Genomic DNA, 22542 nt, shown 5'->3' with positions numbered 1-22542 from the left:
TTGTAGGTAAAGCAGGTAGCAGACTGTGGTTCATTGGTAGAATACCAGGAAAAGCAATCAGTCTGCAAAGTAGATTACATACAAAATACCCATGAGACCCATCCTAGAATATCACACAAGTGTGTGGGACCCATGCCAGATAGAATTAATAGGGGATATTTAACAGATACAAAGAAAGACTGTACTGGTCTTTCTGACCCATGAAGAAGTGTCACAAAGCTGCTGAAAGAACTGAACTGGCAAATGCTTGAAGATAGATGCAAACTGTCTCTTGAAAGTCCCCTTAGATAGTTTCTAGAACCAACTTTAAGTGATGAATCTCGGAGTATATTACATGTATTGCTCCCATAGGGATTGAAAAAACGAGATTAGACTAATTGCAGAGTGCACAGGGCATTCAAGCTATCATTCTCTCCATGCTCCATATGTGAATGGAAAGGGAGAATGGTACAGTGGAACAATGGTACAATGGAATGTACCTTCTGCAGTACACTTCACAGTGGCTTGCAGGGTACATATTTAAAAAAAAAAAATGGTTCAAATGGCTCTGAGCACTATGGGACTTAACTGCTGAGGTCATCAGTCCCCTAGAACTTAGAACTACTTAAACCCAACTAACCTAAGGACATGACACACATCCATGCCCACAGGTTTTCATTCTGTGATGTGTCACAAAAGCTTTGGTGACTGTTTCTGTAGTCATGTCCTCTTGAGGAACCATAATAAAGAAATGAAAAAGTGATCAGTAATTGGTAAACCATGTTTACTATTTTTTGCTGAAATAGGGAGTGTTTCAACTGTATCTAAGGCAGCCAAGTTAATTGGTTTATTAATTATTGAAAGTGTTTGGAGAGGAATTTTTGGTTTTACATATTGTGTCCTTTGTGCACATAGAAAACAAATCTGTACACAACTTTTGAGGTCACATTTATGAGTAGGCTACCAGTACTGTGAGGCTATTTACGCATCTGCTGCCTTCTTCCCTCTCATGTGACTGCTGCTAGATTCTTTCTCTAAGGAATTTAAGGATAACCAATGAATTGCCTTTGGATGTTTTATGATAAAGGATTTTGTCAGTGACTATAAAGTTGGGCTGGAATTACTGCATCTGCCATGATTTCAACTCCTAATAATAGGTAATTTTTTCTGGTCCTTTCCCTAACTTGGCACAGCTACCTATGTAATTTATATGTGGCATACACATAAATATTTCAAAATAATATCTAGACTGAATTTAACTTAGATTTATTATTCAGGTTATTATTTTTAATGTGCTGATTCTTGTAGCGTGTGTAATTTTTACTAGAGCTTTGCTAATCAAAAGTTAGGCCTATTGAAAATAATACTACAGCATGTCATGAGAAATTTCTTGTAATCTAATCCACATATTTAGAAAAATTGACATACTCCATTTAAAGGCTGGCATTCCAACATTTCAGTAACATATTCCAATTTTCACAAAACTAACTAACTTACGAGTTAATTAACAGTGATATTCCAGACCATCATAGTTTTTCACTGCAAATTTTTCCTCTTTAGTTATTAGCTTCTGAACGTTGACATTATATCACCATACCTTTGTTGCCATAATTTTTATGAGCAAGATGACATTCTTCACTGAATGATTGAGCCATTAATTTAGAATATGCATAGTTTATCATCATTAAAATATTTCCAAAATGACCACCATAATTGTAGATGCAGTGAAGGTGGTTCTATATAGTATTCTAATTTTGAAACCCATAGCATATTTCATAAACCACATAACTCCCTTAGTATACAGTCCATTTGGATTATCATATTTTAAGTTAGCTAGTTTTCAAATGATTATGTAGTGCCTGTAATAACAGTTTGTTGATGTGGCCAGCCTTTCAATAGTTGGATGTCACTCAAAACAGTCCGTCCTGGTTGAATAAATAAATGAGCAGCACCTATGTTGAGTTCGTTGTCCATTAGTGACCACACAACATGTATGTGAGTCCAATCTTTGAAAGTCTGTTTTGAGTCTGCGGGAGTCATTCACAGTGCTAACATCCCTGTGTTACTCTCTCAAGAGTGAAGCCTGCAGTTAGTTATCAAACACGCAACATCTCTGTGTGATCTTTTTGTAAAAAATATGGCCTTGAATATCTACCATTTAACATCAGGATTTGTACAGTGATTCGTCCATTGATTCTTTCATTGATATTATTTTATGTGCATTGTTCTTTTCATTATGCTGCCACTGTGTCAATCTGTTACTGTGTTCACTATTGTTATCCCTCTTCACTGAAACCATATAACTGAATTTATGTTTGGAGGTAGTAGTGTGAGATCTCTACCCTGTACAAAACATGTGAATATAAAACTGCACCTGATCATTACATGATTTACAGTGCTAATAAATGTGGAAAGAGCCATTTAAATATAACAGTTGTAGAGTGTACTTCATTTGCATGATGTCAGTAAGAGACTGGTTAATGTATCCACTAAATGAGTTTCTGAGAATGTAACAATTGTCTGATTTGAAAGGTTCTATAAATACAAATTCATGGAACCAGTGGATACACCTATGTCAGCTTAAAACTGAATCGGGATAGCCAATGTTATGGATGATCTGCTGATAAGTTTCAGCAGAGGGCTTTGGCCTTCTGGATCAGTCACTAAGCTACTTAGTTGATGAGTTCTGAAGTAGACTTGTGCCTCCCTATATCACCTACCTGTGACTGATCAAAGCCAGGGTATCATGTGAAGTTAACCACACACTTCTTCAGTCTCTTCCTAATCCATCATCAGTAACAGCACTAGAGTATCATGTGAGCAGCATACAGCTATTGTCCTGACTAATGCTGGTCATTGAAACTACTTGTCCCTCAAAAAACTCCACAGCTGTCTTCAAAGTATTGTCTGCAGGATCACATGCAAAATATATTAAAGGAGCAGTGCAGGGCAGCAAAATGTAGGGTTTGTTTCCTGTGCAGTATGTATGTACATGTGAGACTGAAATAAGTGTGATGTTCTATGTAACATCATTCAGCCACCAGAAGTAGAAATCAATAGCTGTCCTAAGGTATGAGAGATGTTAATAGATAAAGAAAAGCCTCAGTCGATGATGCTGATTTTGAATTTGCTTAGCTTCCTAAGCACAGACGTAGGAACAATAATTTTTACTGTTTGTATGTGTGTGAGAAGCCTGTCTCTGCATACTTGCTTGTGCATGTTTACATGATGCTTGTATACACAAACCAGAATTTTCACTGGATGCATGTACGCACAAACCAAAATATGCAATCATTAACAAAATATCTAGGAAAAAGTACCAGATGCCTTGGTCATAATCATTCACTACAGCAAATTTATAGCTTATTGCAGATAAAGAGGCCTTGAATGAGAAATGTAAATCAATATTGCAAGAACTAAAAGTAGCTGAATCAAGATACACATCAAATCTAAAAGCTGCAGAGGAAAGACACTGCATTGATATTAAAAAAGTACGTGAAATGCATGCAGCTGCAGAAAAAGTACGACGTGAGAAATGGATTGAGATTAAAACTAAGAAAATAAAGGTATTTCACACATATTTACTTTATTTTTTTGATTCTGTAATCAGGCTGCTTAGATAATACTCAAATGTTGTAAGATGAAGTGAGGGCACTTTCTCATTTGCAAATTACTCTAAATGCAATCCTATTAATAGCTGCTGTCATTTGTCTGCTGTTGTATTGTAAATTTATTTCATCTTATGAATAATAGCTATATTTTTCTACTAAATTATGTATTTGTTTAATTCAGCATCTACCCAAAGTTCTTTCTTGGCATTGGCAGAAGAATTAATGATCCATTCTTTGTAGATTTAATTTTCTGTATTAATAAATGGAAAAAATTAAATTATCTTGTAGTAACAAATACTTGTGAAATCTAAATATATATAATATGCTTTCTTCTCTGAATATATAAAACTGAATGGATGTATAATTACTGGTAATATTAATTTTTTGGTTAATTATGCTTTAAGGTACTGGGATTGTGCATATAAAACACAACTCTATTGAATAATACTGTATGATATGTAACTATAACTTTTAGTTTTGCTATCATAGTCTATACCACCAATTTCAACTCTGAACAACATGAAATCTACTGCACTTCTGTGTCACTCATAGACTGTATAAAACTTAGTACATCGATGAAGGCTACGTCACTGTCTGTTTATTTACACATAGATGTTCTGTTTACTTCATACTCATACCTTGAATTAGCATTACACTCCAGATACCCTGATGCATTTTCTGTTAGCCTCTTTTTGTCAAAACACATATGCATATACTTTTATTGAAAAATTGAAGTTGAGAATGTAACTGTTACAACAAACACTTTCTTGTGTCTGTTGCACAGTACTTATTCCAGAAGATAAAATAGAAAATGCTTGGTAGTGAAAGACTGTGTTTTGTATGTCAAAGATACACATATTTTTGGTGTATTCCCTGTTTAAGCCAATTAAACATTTCTCCTGTAGAATATATTCCCTTTCTGAATTGCAGTTCTGGAAAGCTCCAACAATCATAACCTTTACCTGAACTCAAAAAGTTTTTTTGCTGCAGTTCTTTGGACATGGGAACAGGATGAAGTCAGAAAATGACAGATCTTGTGAACAGGGTGGATATTCCAAAAGATATAAAGATATCTCTGTTTTCAGTGAGTAAAGTGGAGGAGTAGTACAAAGCTGAACTCATATTTGTGGAAGGCAGCAACATGTATAACAGGGGCTGTGTGTTATGGACTGGGCAGTTTTTTAGGTTAGAGGGTCTCGGGAAAACTCAAGAAGGGCTTCAGTCACAAAGGGTGCAGGCTGAACACAAGAAGAATGTAGATACAGGAACCATTGGTATAACACTTGTAAATCATCGTAGCTGTGTTGGGAAAATACCAGAGCTCCAAGTGCTAATAGAAAGCACTGATGCTCGCTCAAATCGTTATAGGCACTGCAAGCTGGCTAAAGCCAGAGATAAGCTCAGCCAAAATTTTTGCAAAGAACCTAATGGTGTTCTGTAAGGATAGGCAAAACACGGTTGGCGGTGGTGTGTTTGTTGCTGTTAGAAGTAGTTTATCTTGTCGCGAAATTGAAGTAGATACTTCCTGTGAGTTAGTATGGGCAGAAGTCACTGTTGGCAACTGGAATAAAATAATAATTGGATCCTTTTACCGACCTCCCAATTCAGATGATACAGTTGTTGGAAGGTTCAAAGAAAACTTGAGTTTGATTTCAAAAAAGTACCCGACTCGTACAATTATAGTTGGTGGTGACTTTAATTTACCCTAAATATTTTGGCAAAAATACATGTTTAAATCTAGAGGTATGCATAAAACATCATCCAAAATTGTGCTAAATGCATTCCTGCTAAATGCATTCTCTGAAAATTATTTCGAGCAGTTAGTTCATGAGCCCATGGAAGTAGTAAACGGTTGTGAAAATGCACTTGACCTCTTAACAACAAATAATCCTGAGTTAATAATGAAGATCAAAACGGATTCAGGGATTAGTAAACACAGGGTTGTTGCAGTGAGATTAAATATTGTAAACCCCAAATCCTCCAAAAAAATCTCCACTCCTTCCAAATTAATAATATAAGTGTAGACCTGATGAGGCTTCAATCCAAAGAAATAGTATCAGCAGCAATTGAGAGATTTATACCAAATAAATTAAAAAACGATAGAGCTGATCCTCCTTGGCACACAAAACAGGTCAGAACACTGTTGCAGAAACAACGAAACAAACATTCCAAATTTAAACAGATGCAAAATCCTCAAGATTGGCAATCTTTTACAGAAGCTCAAAATTTAACATGGACTTCAGTGCAAGATGCTTATAATAGTTTCCGCAGTGAAATTTTGTCTCAATACCTGGCAGAAAATCCGAAGAGATTCTGGTCGTATGTGTAGTATGTTACTGACAAGAAACAATCAATGCCCCTCTACACAATAGCAATGGAGATACTATTGAAGACAGTGCTGCCAAAGCAGAGTTACTAAACACAGCCTTCCATAATGCCTTCACAAAAGAAGATGAAATACATATTCCAGAATCTGAACCAAGAACAGCTGCCAACATGAGTGCTGCCAAAGCATAGTTAGTAAACACAGCCTTCCAAAATACCTTCAAAAAAGAAGACAAAATAAATATTCCAGAATTTGAACCAAGAACAGCTGCCAACATGAGTAAAGTAGAAGTAAATATCCTCAGAGTAGTGAAGCAACTTAAATCACTTAATAAAAGCAAGTCTTCTGCTCTAGAATGTATACCAATTAGGTTCCTTTCAGAGTATGCTGAAGCATTAGCTCCATACTTAACAATCATATACAACCATTTGCTTAACAAAAGATCCAGACCCAAAGACTGGAAAGTTGCACAGGTTGCACCAATATTCATGAAATGTGTTATTAGGAATCCACAAAATACCATATCATTAACGTTGATATGCAGCAGGATTTTGGAACATATATTGTGTTCGAGCGTTATGAATTACTTTGAAGAAAATGGCCTATTGACAAATAGTCAACATGGATTTAGAAAACATCGTTCTTGTGAAACACAACTATCTCTTTATTCACATGAAGTGTTGAGTGCTATTGATGAGGGTTTCAGATGGATTCCATATTTCTGGATGGCTTTTGACATTGTACCACATAAGCGGCTTTTAGTGAAATTGCGTGCTTATATAATATATGTCTCAGTTATGTGACTGGATTTGTGATTTCCAGTCAGAGAAAGTAGTTGACAGGAAGTCATTGAGTAAAACAGAAATGATTTCTTGTGTTCCCCAAGGTAGTATTATAGGCTTTTTGCTGTTCCTTATCTATATAAACAATTTGGAAGACAATCTGAGCAGCCATCTTAGATTGTTTGTAGATGACACTGTCTTTTATCAACTAATAAAATCATCAGAAGATCACAACAAACTGCAAAATGGTTTAGAAAAGATATCTGAATGCTGCGAAAATTGGCAGTTGACCCTAAATAACGAAAAGTGTGAGGTCATCCACATGAGTGCTAAAAGGAATCCATTAAACTTTGGTTACATGATAAATCAGTCAAATATAAAGGGTGTAAATTCAACTAAATATGTAGGAATTACAATTACGAACAACTTAAATTGGAAGGAACACATAGAAGATGTTGTGGGGAAGGCTAACCAGAGACTGCGTTTTATTGGCAGGACACTCATAAAATGTAACAGATCTACTAAGGAGACTGCATACACTATGCTTGTCCATCCTCTTTTAGAATACTGCTGCATGGTGGGGGTCCTTACAAGATAGGATTGACAGAGTACATCGAAAAAGTTCAAAAAACAGCAGCACGTTTTGTATTATCGCAAAATATGGGAGAGAGTGTCACTGAAATGATACAGGATTTAGGCTGGACATCATTAAAAAGAAGACGTTTTTAATTGCAATGGAATTTTCCACAAAATTCCAATCACCAACTTTCTCCTCTGAATGTGAAAATATTTTATTGACACCTAAATGGTGAGAAATGATCACCATGATAAACTAAGGTAAATCAGAGCTCGTTCAGAAAGATGTAGGTGTTCCTTCTTTCTGTGCGCTATATGAAATTGGAATAATAGAGAATTGTGAAGGTGGTTCAATGAACCCTCTACCAGGCACTTTAATGTGATTTACAGAGTATCCATGTAGATGTAGATGTAGATGTAGAAGATGGAAGTTCAAATCTCTGTTTGGCCATTCATATTTAGGATATTTGTGACCAGGATGAGATCAATGGTGCCACATTCCTATCCCATGTGCCTTCTGCCTCTTCTTCCTACCTGTCAATCACCCTTCCCCAACCCTCCATCCTAGCTGTCAGCCACCCTTTGTTAACTCACTGACCTATCAGTCCTTTTCCTCAGTAAAGGTCTTGTTTTCAAAGTCTAATCATAGAGTGATTAAAGATTTTGAGGTAGTCACTCCTCTCTCTCTGTCTGTCCATCTCCTCATCCCCATCTCTTTCTGTCTCCTCTATCCCCTGTCTATATCCAAATACTCCACCCCTCCCCCTGTCTTTCTGTTGCCTCCTCACCCTTCTCACTGCACTTCCATCTCCTCCTACCCCTCTCTCTCTAGCCATCTCCTCTTCCTACTCTCTCTGCCCATCTTCTCCTCCCCCTCTCTGTCCATTTCCTCCTCCTCCTCCTCACTGTACATCCTCTCCTCCTCCTCTCTCTATTCATCTTGTCCTCCCCCTCTCTGTGTTGTCTATGTCCTCCTTCCCACCTTCCTTTTTCACCTGCCCACTAACCATCAGTATCTTCCATCAGCTCTCCTCCTCCTCTCTCTGTCAATCTCCTCTTCCCATCTCCCCCCTCCTCTTACTTTTCTGCCTACCAACTACCCCGCTTGATCTTCCACTCTCTCTTTGTCCATGTCCTTCTGCCCTGTAGCTATAAGTCTCCTCCTCCCCTCTCTCTGACCATCTCCTCTTCCCTCCACTCTCTGTTTGTCACCTCCTCCTACTCTCTCTGTGATCCACTCCTACCCCTCTCTCTGTCCATCTCCCCCCTCTCCCACACTCTCTCAATCTCTTCCTCCCCTTCTCTTCATCCATCCCCTCCTCTACTTCTCTCTGACCATCTCATCCTCCACTTCCTCTGTACATTTGCCCCTTCTCTCATGATACATTTCCTCATCCCCTCTCTCTGTCCCTCCCTCCCTACCCCTCTCTCTTTCCATCTCCTTCAACCCCCCCCCCCCCCCTGCCCAGTCTCTGTTCACCTTTTTCTCTACCTCTCTCTAACCATCTCATTGTCTCCTCACTGTGTCGAACCCCTTGTTCACCTCTCTGCCCATCCCCTTCCCCTCTCTCTGACCATCCCCTCCACCCTCTTTGTGTATTCACCCACTCATCCCCCTCTCTGTAAATCCCCTCCTCCATCCCTTTTCTCTGTGCGTCTCTCTCTCTTACACACTGTGTCCATCTCCTCCTCCCCCTCTTCCTGTCCAACTCTACTTCCCTCTCTCTCTAACCACTTCCTCCTCCTCCTGTGTGTATGCATCCCTTCCTCCCACTCTCTCTGTCTATTACTCCTTGACCTCTTTCTGACTGTTGCATCCTGCCTTTCTCTTTGTACATCTTCTTCTTCTCTCCTTGCACATATCCTCTTTCCCTTTCTCTCTGTCCATCCTCTCCTACTCCTCTCTCTGCCCATCTCCTCTTCACCCCTCTATGCCCATCTCCTCCTCTACCTCTCTCTGTCCATCTCATCCTGCCTGTCTTTCTGTACATCTCGTCCTTCTCTCTCTGTACATATCCTGTTTCCCTCACTCTCTCCATCCTCTCCAGCCGCTCTCTATATCCGTCCCCTGTCCCCTCCCTGTGTACATCTCCTCCTCCACCCTCTCTCTGTCCATCTACTACTTCCCTCTCTCTGATATTCTCCTCTTTCCCTTTCTCTGTCCATCTCTGCCTACCCCCTCCCTTTGTCCATCCATCCTCCCACTCTCTCTGTACATCTCCTCTGCCACCCTCTCTCTCTGTCTATCTCATAATTCCAACTCTATATGGCCACATCATTCTCTCCCACTCTGTTTCTCTGTCTGATCTTCCTCCTCTCTCTGTCCATCTTCTCCCTCTCTGTCCATCGTCTCCTACTCTTCTCTCTGTTCATCTCCTTTAGCTGTCTATGTACATGCCCTCCTTCCCCTCTCTTTGTACATCTCCTCCTCTCTCCTCTCCCTATTTGTCCATCACTTCCTATTCACATATTTGTCCATCACCTCTTACTCATCTCTCTGTACATCTCCACCTTCTCCTCCTCCTTGTCCATCTCTTCTTATCTCCTCATTCTTCATCTCTAGCTATCCCCTCTTTCTTCATCTCTTAGTCTTCCCTTGATGTTTGTCCATTTCCTCTTCCTTCTCTCTGTGTCAGTCACATTCTCTCCCTATACATGTTCATCTTCTCCTCTTCCCTCTCTGCCCATCCCCTCCTCTCCCCTTGTAAGGACTGCCCATCTTTTCCTCCCTCTCTATGTCCATCTCAGCCTCCCATCTCAATCTGTCCAACTTTTCCTTCTACCTCTCTGTATGTCCAGCCCCTTCAGTCCTTTCCTGTGTCCATGACCCCTTTCCCCCTCTCACTATCTGTGCCCTCCTCCCTCCTCACCCTGCTCAGCCATGCCCATCGACATGTTTAATCACTGGAATGCTTCCAATAGTACCCTCACAACTTACCCTTTGCGCAGGGCAGCCTAGATATTTGGGTTTACTGATACTTCTCACCTTCACCCCCATGCCTATGGGAGACAGGTGGTTCTTACATCTGCAGTACTTCTTCCCAGACAATAAATACCACATATACTCGAATAATCCGCGCATATTTTTTCCTGAATTTTAGGACGAAAAACTGGGGTGTGCGGATTATTCGAAACATTGTTGGCACTGCTCCGCCACCAATAATACATCCTATTATACTATTGCATTGTTGTGGCCTCAGTCTGTGATGCATCAGTAGCATGTTTGGAGTGAAGTATTAACGTCTTCAAACTTGTTAATCATGGCTACAAGTTCTTGTTATCGCTCATACACTGCTAAAGAAAAAGTGAAAATTGTTGAAGAAGCCAAGAATATTGGAAACCGTGCAGCAGGAAGAAAGTACGATATGAGTGAGAGTTGTATTCACAACTGGTGAAAAAAAAAAAAAAAATGGTTCAAATGGCTCTGAGCACTATGGGACTTAACAGCTGTGGTCATCAGTCCCCTAGAACTTAGAACTACGTAAACCTAACTAACCTAAGGACATCACACACATCCATGCCCGAGGCAGGATTCGAACCTGTGACCGTAGCAGTCGCGCGGTTCCGGACTGCGCGCTTAGAACCGCGAGACCACCGCGGCCGGCCAACTGGTGAAAAAATAAAATGGCGCTTCAAGAAACTAATAGTAATTGCCGGGCATTTCACGGCCAAAAAGTGAAGCATCCGGACCTCGAGAAGGCTCTGCGATTATGTAGGTGAGAAGCGGCAATACAGATGTGCGGTGATGAGTGAAATGTGCCAACTTAAAGCATTGTATTTAGCCAAAGCACTAGGCGTTACCAGTTTCAAAGCTAACCGGGGCTGGCTATCAAGATTTTTCAACCGAAGTCAACTGAAACGGTTTAGGAATCCAGAGGAAAACTACTATCAGTCAGCAGCTTCCAGGCGATTATGAGGAAAAAATAGTGAATTTTCGTCATTATGTGATAAATCTGCACCATAAACAGTCCTATATTTTATCGCAAATTGGTAATGCGGATCACTAGGCGTTACCAGTTTCAAAGCTAACCGGGGCTGGCTATCAAGATTTTTCAACCGAAGTCAACTGAAACGGTTTAGGAATCCAGAGGAAAACTACTATCAGTCAGCAGCTTCCAGGCGATTATGAGGAAAAAATAGTGAATTTTCGTCATTATGTGATAAATCTGCGCCATAAACAGTCCTATATTTTATCGCAAATTGGTAATGCGGATCAAACGCCAGTCTATTTTGAGACGCCGCTCAACAACACAGTGAACAGAAAAGGAGAATCCAGCATCATGATACGAACTGGCGGCAGTGAGAAACAAAGATGTACAGTGATGTTGTGTGTAACTGGTGATGGACGAAAGCTACCACCTTACGTGATATTTAAAAGGAAAACTGTTCTGAAAATATCAGTAAAATGCATACCAGTATTAGTGAGAGCGAATCCGAAAGAGTGGATGGAAAATGAACTTATAATTGACTGGGTGACACATGTTTGGCAATGTCGTCCTGGTGTGTTACTGAATTTACGCAACATGTTGGTTGTAGACAGCTTCTGTGGACATACACCTAAGAAAGTGCGAGGCAAATTACAAAAAGGGAAAACTGACGTGGTCACTATCGCTGGAGGCCTAACATCCATCCTACAACCACTAGATGTTTGTATAAATCAGCCATTCAAAGCTGCACTTAAACAGTGATATACACAATGGATGGCTGATGAAAACCATAAGTTCACACCTAGTGGAAATATCAAACGGCCGGATTTGTCCCAGATTTGTGAATGGGTGAAAGTGCATGGAACTCCATTCTGCAACCACTGGTGGAAAAATCCTTCAAAAAATGTGGAATCACAAATTCACTGGATGGAACAGAGGACGACGCTCTATGGGAAGATGGGGAAGACGACAATGATTCTCCTGCTAGTGATGATGATGAAAGTGATGAATAGAGTGATAAGAGAGGAAACGTACCGGTATTGACTAAAATATTTTATTGCACATACCATATTAACAAATTCTTAAACAAGATAATTCACATTTCTTTTTTTGCTATTGTAGGTATGTGTAGAGTCCCGGCTGGCGGTGATAATGTTCCCCGGCCTCCCGCCCATATAATGGGCCAGCTGGCCAGCTGCACACCACTGGCCGCCCGCCCACCGGCTGGCCAACTGCACACCACTGAATCGGTTGAGTTTTAACGATGTATCAACCTGTACAGCAGCGTTGCTTTAAACCAGTAGTTATTATACATACTTTTGAACACATCATAACGTTGGAACAATTTTTTTGTAAATAAAACAAATTAAAGCAAAAAATAATTTTTTTTTACCTCTGCCTCAAAATTGGGGTGCGCGGATTATTCAAGGGCGCAGATTATTCGAGTATATACAGTAGTATATGTACTGCTTTGGTTGAAATTGATCAAGTGGTTTGGAAGGAGATAAGGGAAAAAACCACACACATGCATGCACCATTTTTTATATAGTTGTATGATATGATAAAGTTCTGAAAAATATAGTCTGAGCAAGAATTTGATGATTTCATTTATTCACAGTAAATGTCTTGTGATGAAACTGAGTGCCCATGGTGGGGGCCAAGCCATAGTGCTGGTACAATATAATCACCTGGGTCAATGTAACAATGCAGATATATGTGTGTGTGTGTATGGCTACTCCATAGCTCAAAAGATAGATTTATTTGAAAGTTAGCAACATTCTCATCGTGTTTACATGCCTATCAATAGCTCAGCACCTGAACTGTTCAGTGAGTAGTTACCTTTATTCCTTCTATTATTTAATTACATACATTACTTTGTACATATGTCATTTCTTAGTAACAAAATCACATAAATTTTGCCTGTGCTTTTGGACAACATGTATAAAATGTTTATTATCTGTAGACAGATACACAAATAAGTGAAATAAACATCTTCTTGTTCAATTACTCAATATTTCAGATTTAAAAGTGGTACAAAGATTTGCAACTTGCTTTAAATGTTCAGAAATAAAGAATTGTACACTTCACAAAATGAAGAAAATAGTTTCCTATGACTTGTGGTATCAAGGAGACACAATTGGAATTGGTGAGCTCATACAAATATCTAGGTGTGATACTTTCTATGGATATGAAAATGAGCAATTACCTAGGCACAGTCATAGGTAAAGCACATGGCAGAGTTCCATTTATCAATAGAATACTGGGGAAAGGTAATCAGTCTGCAAAAGAGATTGCTTACAAATCACTTTTGTGACTCATCCTAGAATATTGTGTTGAACTCACACCAAATAGGGCTAACAGGGGTATCATGAATAGTCACAGGTATATTTTTCCTGCAGGACAGTGTCACAGAGATGCTGAAGAAGTTAAAGTGGTAAACACTTGACTATTCCAAGAGAAACTACTTGCAAAACTTCGAGAATCAGCTTTAAATGATGACTCTTTGAATATTTTGCAATCCTCTACAGACTACTCCCATAGCAATTGTGAGGACAAAATTCTCAGAGGCATTCAGTCATTCTTCCTGCATTACATACATGAATGGAATTGGAAAAACCCCTTATAAGTACAATGGGATGCACCCTCTCCCATGCAATTCACAATGAGTTGCAGAGTATGGATTCAGAAGTAGATGTAAATTTTCATCTGTGGCTGCAGTTCTAGGTCGTATTTTGTGTGAAATGTTCAAGGGAAGTATTGCTGTATCTGTCTGTTTCTTAACTTTTGAAAATGAAGGGATAAACTTCTTATAAGCCTTCAACTTTTTTCAGACTTTCATTGGCAACAAACTTTCCAAAACAAAGAATTTTATTGTGTCATCCATTACAGCTTATTAATTTGAGCAAATCATAAAACAACACTACTTTAAAAGAGCATGTAAGTCAAACTGTACTGCTGATCAAGTTAACACTTGCCTTATATTATTACAGAATAAAATGAAAAGAAAATTTCATTGACATCGAAGCCACCTCTGTATCAGTCTATGACATTTTTTCTTTGCCCCAGAGCAGTGTGATGGGATTGCTGTTATTTCCTATATACATAAATAATCTGACAGGCAAGATGAGCAGCAACCTGTGACTGTTCGCTGATGATGCTGTGGCATATGGGAAGGTGTATCATTAAATGACAGTCAGAGGATACATGGTGTCTTGGACAAAGTTTCTAGTTGGTGTGATGAATGGAAGCTAGATCTGAATTTAGAAAAATATAAGTTAACATAGGTGAGTGGGAAATAAAAACCATAAAGTACAGCTTTAGCAGTGTGCTACTTGACACAGTAATATGGATTAAGTATCTAGACATAACATTGCAAAGTGATATGAAATGGAATGAGCATGTAAGAATTGCAGTAGGTAAGGTGAATGGTTGAGTCCAGTTTCTTGCAAGAATTTTAGAAAAGGGTGGTTCATCTGTAAAGGGAGACCATATAGGACACTAGTATGACCCTTTCTTGAGTACTGCTTGAGTTCTTGGGATTCACACCAAGTCATATTAAGAGACAGACACTGAAGTAATTCAGAGACAGTCTGTTATGTTAGTTACCGGTAGGTTCAAACAGTATGCAGATATTATGAAGATTCTTAGGAAGCTTAAATGGGAATCACTGGACATAAGGCAATGTTCTTTTCAAGGAACACTATTGAGAACATTCAGTGAACCAACATCTGAAGCTGACTGCAGTATGATTCTGCTGCCACCAATGTGCATTTTGGGTAGGAACCATGAAGAGAAGATGCGAGAAATTAGGGCTGGTTCATGGGCCTATAGATAGTCGTTTTTCTCTTGCTGGAGCAGGAAGGGAATTGACTAGTAGTGGCACAGGGTACCCTCTGCCATGCACTGTGTGGTGGATTGTGGAGTATGTATGTGGATGTAGATACTGTTAGTGGTTGTGTTTCCTCATTCCATATTTTATTTTCCATCCACATTTTTTTTTATAGTTGTCATAATATTCCTTCTTATCTTTGATCTGCAGTGTCTTACTGTATTTATTGAACTAGTTTGTTTTGAGCTTTCTTAAGTGAATATTTTTTCACAGGAAATGACTGTGAAAGGATTAGAGCCAGAATTGAATCGTATGTCAGAACAACATGAAAAAGAGCTGTCAGAGCTCCGTGCACAGCATGAGAAGGAAATGTATAAAGCCCAGCAGGATGCTGCCCAGCAGCTCAGAGAGCAGGCCCAGCTGCTTCAAGAAGAGTCAAGGAGACGTCAGTTGGAAGAAACAGCACATGAAGCTGCTAGAATAAAGGCCAGGTGGGCCAGGGTTACAAAATGAGATATGCTGTTAAAGAAGAAAGTTAAATTATAGGAGCATACAAAACACATTAAACATGAAAACATTTAACTATACAGATGACCAGAAAAAATATAGAATGCTTCATGGAATTTAACTACAACTTTCCCCATTATCATTGTTTTTGTAAGGATCTAGAGCAGAATTTCTTTCTATTTCTTATTGTTAGATCAGTTTTAATTAAATTTAGAAATGCCAGCTCCCTCAGAAGGATGAGACAATAATGTTTGACCATTTCCAGGCTAGTATGTCATGCATGACACAATCACCTGGATCACATCATGCTAGGTGATGAAGATCTGAGATACATTTAAATGTGATGCCATAAACAGAACTGTCCACATCAATCATATACTAAATACAAATAGGTGGCTTGTGAAAATGGGTAAAGTCCAAAACTACTCCACAAGTAAATACATAGCAGTTTTAGTGTCAAATATATAAAAAATGTCTTTTCTTCAAGAAAATAAAATAAATAAATAAATAAATAAGTAATTTACTTGCAGAAAGTCATGGGCTCAAGTCAGGATCTTTCTATTTGTCCAATTTCCTCTAGCCTGCTTCTATATTAGAACAGGTAACTTCCCACCAAAGTAAAGAAATCGGTGCAACAGAGAAGTATTGTACTGTACTGTGATTCAAGAAAAGATCATTTCAATCTCAGCTTGGTTAGCATGATTAAAACTTTTTGTCGCTTCTTTAAATCACTATAGATTAACATGGAATCATTTGTTCAATGAACAAAGAGGTGTTTACTTGGACAAAATAATTATTTGTGAACAAACTATCTAACTTAGAAAAAAACCAAGAACAGCAATAGAAAGCTGAGGAAATTTATGTATTAATGAATGTATGATATGTGTATGTAACATTAAGTTTATAGTTTTTTAAGTATTTTGTGGAAGTTGGAAGTGTGTGCACTTGACTCACATCAAAGAGAGAACGTAAATAGGGGCAGCTACCTTGTGCAGGTTACGCTCTTGGGTTGGCATTGCTGTTTCATTTCTCTGCTTGCTCTCATCAATTTATTCAGATTTCCCTGCTTCATACTACACCATTGCTCACGTTGTCTTTTGGTTATTACTGTGGCTATTATTCTGGTTTTGATTCTGGTAAGTACTGGGGCTATACTTCCTTTAGAGTTCTTGAGAACATGAAAAAGAAAGAATGCTGCAGACTGTGTTTTCAGTGGTGAGTGAGAGATTATTTGTTTGTACATAATTCTGAGGAAAAACCCAATGTTTAATATGTAAAAAATGCTTGAGAGAAAACAAAGGTAGTAATCTTCCTTGAAATTTCTCTGCACTCCATGAAGCAAGACACTGATACTGCTCACATTACAAATGACATGATTTATGGCTCAGTTCAAAACAGAAATCATAGAGGTACTTGAACCATCAAGCCCAAAAAGGAAGAGAGTTTAACTACACCATATGTGGTACCCCTAAAATTAACGACAGATCAGAAATGCTTCAGCAATAGAATACTCATGAAACAATGTGCAGTAGAAATGATAAAAGCATTTGGTTATGACAGTGCTACTGATCATTTGAAAACAGCTGCTTTGTGATGCATTTTTAATATGAACCATCGCATAAAAAAGAAACAAAACAATTTAATTGAAATCTGGTGGTCTTTGTATATGAATGGGACTAATGATGAGCAGATCACATAGTGATGCACAACTTACCTGTACATGAAAAGTTATGAGAGCTATTTCCCTGGTTCAGAACAAGACCTTTGGATAGTTTTAATGCTGTGAAACAATGTGTTGACAAAACTGGTGGCTTTGGATTGTACCAATGGTTGCTAGCAGACATGCCTTCATAGGACACTTAAGGAATAACAGAATTAACGGAATTGTTTTCATTGTGTTATTCGTCATGGAGCACTGTTAGAAAAGTGTTAGAATGCTGTCTATAATGGAAAGTGTAATGAATCTAATACAAAGAGAAAAATCAGTCAGTATCTTATCAAAAATTTAAACAATTTTTGAAGAAATTTGGCGTAGAATATGGAAATACATTTCTTCATTCTGAAATTCATTAAGTGAGTGCAAGGAAATGTTTAGCGTCCCCCTTCCCCTGCACTTTTCAAGTCTTAGAACAAAGAGGTAAAATTGAATGCTGCAGGTAGAAATGCATGATACACACTATTCTGTCCAGTACATTTATTAACTACTGGTTTTCATCATGGACCATCTTCACAGTGAAAAAATATCTATTTTGAGAACTTCACATGGAATGTTATTTAATCAGGAAAGTATATGCAATTGCTGACTTGAAAACATAAGAAAATTGAACTTAACACCATAATACAGGCTTAAACAAGAAGAACCAATGTAGGAAACATGAAAACATGTAAAAGTAGTAAGTGCACAGCAACATTGCTCAGGCATAGGTTGCTCAGATGTTTAAAAGTTGGGGAAAGATAAACACTGCCTACAGGAAAATTAAGAGGCTTTTGAAGAAAAGAGAAGTAGCTGTGTGAATATCAAGAGCTCAGATGGAAAACCATTACTAAACAAAGATGAGAAAGCTGAAAAGTGATGTATGAGAGAAATGAACTTTAAGGCAATGTTATAGAAATGGAGGAGGAAATAGACAAAGAAGAGAGGGAATATATACTGCAAGAAGAATATGACAGAGCACTGAAAGACCTAAGTTGAAACAAACCCCTGGAGTAGCCAGCATTTCCTCAGAACTGCTGATATCCTTTGGAGAACCAGCCATGACAAAACTTTTCCCCACATGGTGCACAGGGTATATGAGGCAGGGGAAATAGCCTCAGACTTCAAGAAAAATGTAAGAATTCCAAAGAAAGCAGGTGGTAACAAGTATGAATATTACTGAACTATCAGCTTAATAAGAGATGTTTGCAAAATACTGACACACATTATTTGCAGAAGAATGGAAAAACTGCTAGAATTTGACCTCGGGGAGCATCAGTTTGGGTTACAGAGAAATGTTGGAACACACAAGGCAATACTGTGACCCTAAGTTATCTTAGAAGATAGGTTAAGGAAAATCAGTCCTACATTTATAGCATTTGCAGAGGAGAAAACTTTTGACAGTAACAATTGGAATACACTCCTCAAATTTCTGAAGGTAGCAGAGGTAAAATACGAGAGTAAAAGGTTATTTACAACTTGTACAGAAACCAGATGGCAGTTATAAAGAGTTGAAGGGCATGAAGGGAAGCAGTGGCTGAGAAGCGAGAGGGACAGGGTTGTAGCTTATTCCCAATGTTTTTTGATCTGTATAGGAAGAAAAATTTGGAGAAGGAATTATAGTTCAGAAAAAGTAAAAACTGAGTTCTGCTGAATGGAATAGACAGTGTCTTGAAAGGAGAATATGAGATGAACGCTAACAAAAGAAAAATGAGGGGAATTGAATGTAAACTAATTATATCAGGTGGAGCTGAAAGGCTTACATTAGGAAATGATCCAATAAAAGTAGTAGATGATTTTTCACTATTTGGGCAGTAAAATAACATATGATGGCAACAATAGAGAGGATATAAAATGTAGAATGGCAATGGCAATAGAAGTGTTTCTGAAAAGGAGAAATATGTTAACTTTAAATACATATTTAAGTGTAAGGAAGTCTTTTCTGAAGGCATTTAACTTGAATGTAGCCTTGTATGGAAGCAGAATGTGGATGATTAGCAGTTCAGACAAGAAGGGAAATGTAGTGCTGCAGAGAAATTCTGAAGCTTAGAAGGGTAGATCACATAACTAATGAGGAGGTAGTGAACAGAACTGAAAAGAAATTTGTAGCATAATTAGGCTAAAAGAAGGGATCAGTTGATAAGACACATTCTGAGCCATCAAGGAATCATCAGTTTAGCATTGGAGGGAAATATGGTAGGAGGGGGAGAACAGTTAAGCAGGTTGAAATATGGAGATGAAGAGGCATACAAAGGATAGATTAGGGTGGAGGACTGCATCAATCCAGTCTTCAGACTGAAGACCACAACAACAGCATATCATACTATGCAGTTTACACTTTTCTCCTATTCTGTCTGTCAGAATCAATTTACAGAATGTTTTTGTCTCCAATGCAGCAGCATCCCACCATATTTGAGAAGGATTCTATTCATCTGTTTCTTACTCTATTTGTCTATTAAGTTTTCAGCTCAAAAATCTACTATCTTTTAATGGGCTCGTAATCTATATCAAGGAAATGAGAAATGCTCAAAATCTTCACAGCAGAAGGAAACTAAAAATGGCTGACAATGTAAACTGACTCACGCATAGAAAAAGTTTACAGTTGGTTATTTTTGAAGAGTTAAAAATTGTCACATGAAATGTGAGAGGTTTATGTGTTAAAGAACCTGCTAAGACCCATTAAAACATTATAGGTGCTCGTTTTGATTCAGTGTCACTGGATTGTTACCACTAAGGGTTGACAGCACCACCAGATGTGTCCGAGAATAGTTTTACCAGTATCTTTCAAAAAACTGGTAAGTGTTTCTTTTTAAAGAATAATATTGAATACCACTGACTATCAGAAAAGTGGTTGATGTGTAATGTCAGTCTCACAGTTTTGCTACTGAACAGTTATATTCATAAAGAATTAGATCTTTAGAGAAAAGTAGAGCTTTCATTCAACACTATTCCTGAAGACTTCAATTTAAGCACATGATAAAGAACGAACCTTGTAGCCAGTAACAGAATAGATCAAATGATAGATAACCAAATGACATAAAACCAGTTATTGGAAATTATGAAAACATAACAGCACATAAAACAGTCTCTTTGATATGTCTGTTATGAGAAACCATTTCTAAGTCTCTGAAGCTTTTTGGTCTTTTTTTTCCCCTAGCTGTTTTATGATTGAAAGTGAATATCATCCTATCTTATACTCATATGCAGCCCTGAATAACAACTTACTTGTGTGTAGTAACCTCTTTGGGGAAGAATTTGCTGAACTGATGGTAGTTGTCCAACAGATATCTAAATCTGTAATGAGTATCTCTTCATGAAGACTTCTTGCTTTTTGAATGTCACACAAATTAGCATGGATTAATCTGGAGACTTTACAGAAGCTTTGCGTAGTCATTAACTGAAAAAAAGCAAGGGAATTAATAATTTCCATATTCATCAAAACACTCATCATGTGTGTGACATAACATAGAGATCCAAAATATTTCTTTCCTCTTGATATGAACAGGAAAATCTGAGCAACTTGTGTGTACCTAGAGACAGTTTTCATGTCTAATTAAGAAAAGTGCTTTTTGGAATGTTTAATCCATGATTGTAATAAAAAATAATAGAATGTGATACACATTGAAACTTTGTGGCAGATTAAAACAGCGCCAGACCAGGACCTCAACAAAGAACCTTTCACAGGCAATGCTCTTCCTAAGTAAGCTATTCTGACATGATTCACAACCTACTCTCACAGATTCATCAAATGCCAGTACTTTTCTTCTACTTTCCAGACTTCATGGAAGCTCTCCTGCATCCTTAACTGGATTCAGATTGATGGAAGAAAGGAAATTGCAGAGAGAAGGCTTAGCTACAGCCTTTGAAAGTTTTCTAGGTGTGTGTCACAGTCTGGAGCACAGTCCTAATCAGCCAGGAAGTTTCAGTATACCACATATTTCACTACATGGTGAAACATGGTGAAATATTCATTGTGGAAGTAATTAATACACAATGTTGCAAATAGCCTATGCTAGCATTAGTGGCATGGTTGGAATCTCTATGAGAAATGGCATTGGCAGCTATAGCTTCGCACAAGCATGTGTACTCCCCCCAACCCTTAAACACACACACACACACACCAGTGTGAGAGACTTGTACACTCTATAGTGGCAATGTTAAAATAATTGATGACTTCCGACGAGTAAATTGTCTTGAGTGCAGTGTAATGCCACCTAAACTTTTATTGCATAATTAATGCTTTTTTGTTAGGTATGAAAAACAACTTGAAGAGCTGGAAGAATTGCAACAACAACAAAGAAACAAATTGCTTGCAGAGTTTTCCAAGGAGAAGGAATTTTTTACCAAAGAAAGAAAGAAACATATGGACGAGTTGAGAAAGCTTAAAGAGAGCCTAAATTCAGAAAAACTGGAAGAAATAAAGCAGCTAGAATGCAAGTGGAGTGAATCTGTAAAACAGCTTGAAATAAAGCATCAGGTTGGCAGTAAAAATATAATTTTCAATGTGTAACCATTTCTTTGCCAAATTATAACACTTGTCCTCAAATTTCCAGACAGAACTGCAAATGGTGAGAGAAACATTGGAAATGCAGAAGGCTGCATGGATGCATGACTGTGAAAAGATGCAGAAATTGTATCTTCTGGAAAAGGAAACAGAGATCAGAGAAGAATATAAGAGAAACCGAGATAGAGAAATTGAAAAAGCAATTGAAAAACTGGAAGAAGACTGTGAAAGAATGAAATCAGAAACTGAAAAAGCAGCAGAAGCAAAGGCATTGTATGTTACTTTAAATAATTATGTAAATGTTCATTAAACTTTTTAGAGCTTTGTCTGTTGTATTTCATTTCCATTTAAGAATGTATTATAATTGAAGAGATTAAAAAAATCAACTCACCAAGTAGCAGCACGGGAAAATACATATAAACGTTAAAGAAATGTGCAAGCTTTCAGAGCCAATGGCTCCTTCTGGCTGAAGGGTTGAAGGGGCAGGAAAAGTGTGAAGGAAAGGTACTGCCAAGGTTTAGGAAATGGGGAGAGTTTGGAAAAGTCAACCACCAACCTGGTCAAGGGAGACTTACTGGACAGAGAAGAGAAAGAAACATTGATTGGTAAGTCTTTCCAGAGATGGTGTTCTGGGGAATTTTTCTGTAAGTCCCTCCATTTCCTAAACCTCACAAGTCCTTTACCTTCATCCCTCTTCCTTCCCTTTTAATCTTTGTGCCAGAAGAAGGACCCACTGTCTTGAAAAGCTTGCACATTTATTTAATCTTTATATGTATTTTCTCCTGCCACCATTTGGTGGCTAGATTTTT

General features: G+C 38.1%; 1 protein-coding gene across 1 annotated transcript in view; it reads left to right on the top strand.

Annotated features, from left to right (window-relative positions):
- Positions 1-22542, top strand: part of LOC126473779 (centrosomal protein of 131 kDa) — a 93778-nt gene that overhangs the window by 44623 nt on the left and 26613 nt on the right. The window contains exons 5-8 of the mRNA XM_050101088.1: positions 3342-3545; positions 15303-15520; positions 21481-21706; positions 21783-22006. Of these exons, the coding sequence (XP_049957045.1) occupies positions 3342-3545; positions 15303-15520; positions 21481-21706; positions 21783-22006 (872 nt within the window). The remainder of the gene's footprint in view (positions 1-3341; positions 3546-15302; positions 15521-21480; positions 21707-21782; positions 22007-22542) is intronic.

Source organism: Schistocerca serialis, chromosome 1 (assembly GCF_023864345.2).
Source record: "Schistocerca serialis cubense isolate TAMUIC-IGC-003099 chromosome 1, iqSchSeri2.2, whole genome shotgun sequence".
NCBI lineage: Eukaryota > Metazoa > Arthropoda > Insecta > Orthoptera > Acrididae > Schistocerca > Schistocerca serialis.
This window is presented reverse-complemented; position numbering and strand designations above follow the sequence as displayed.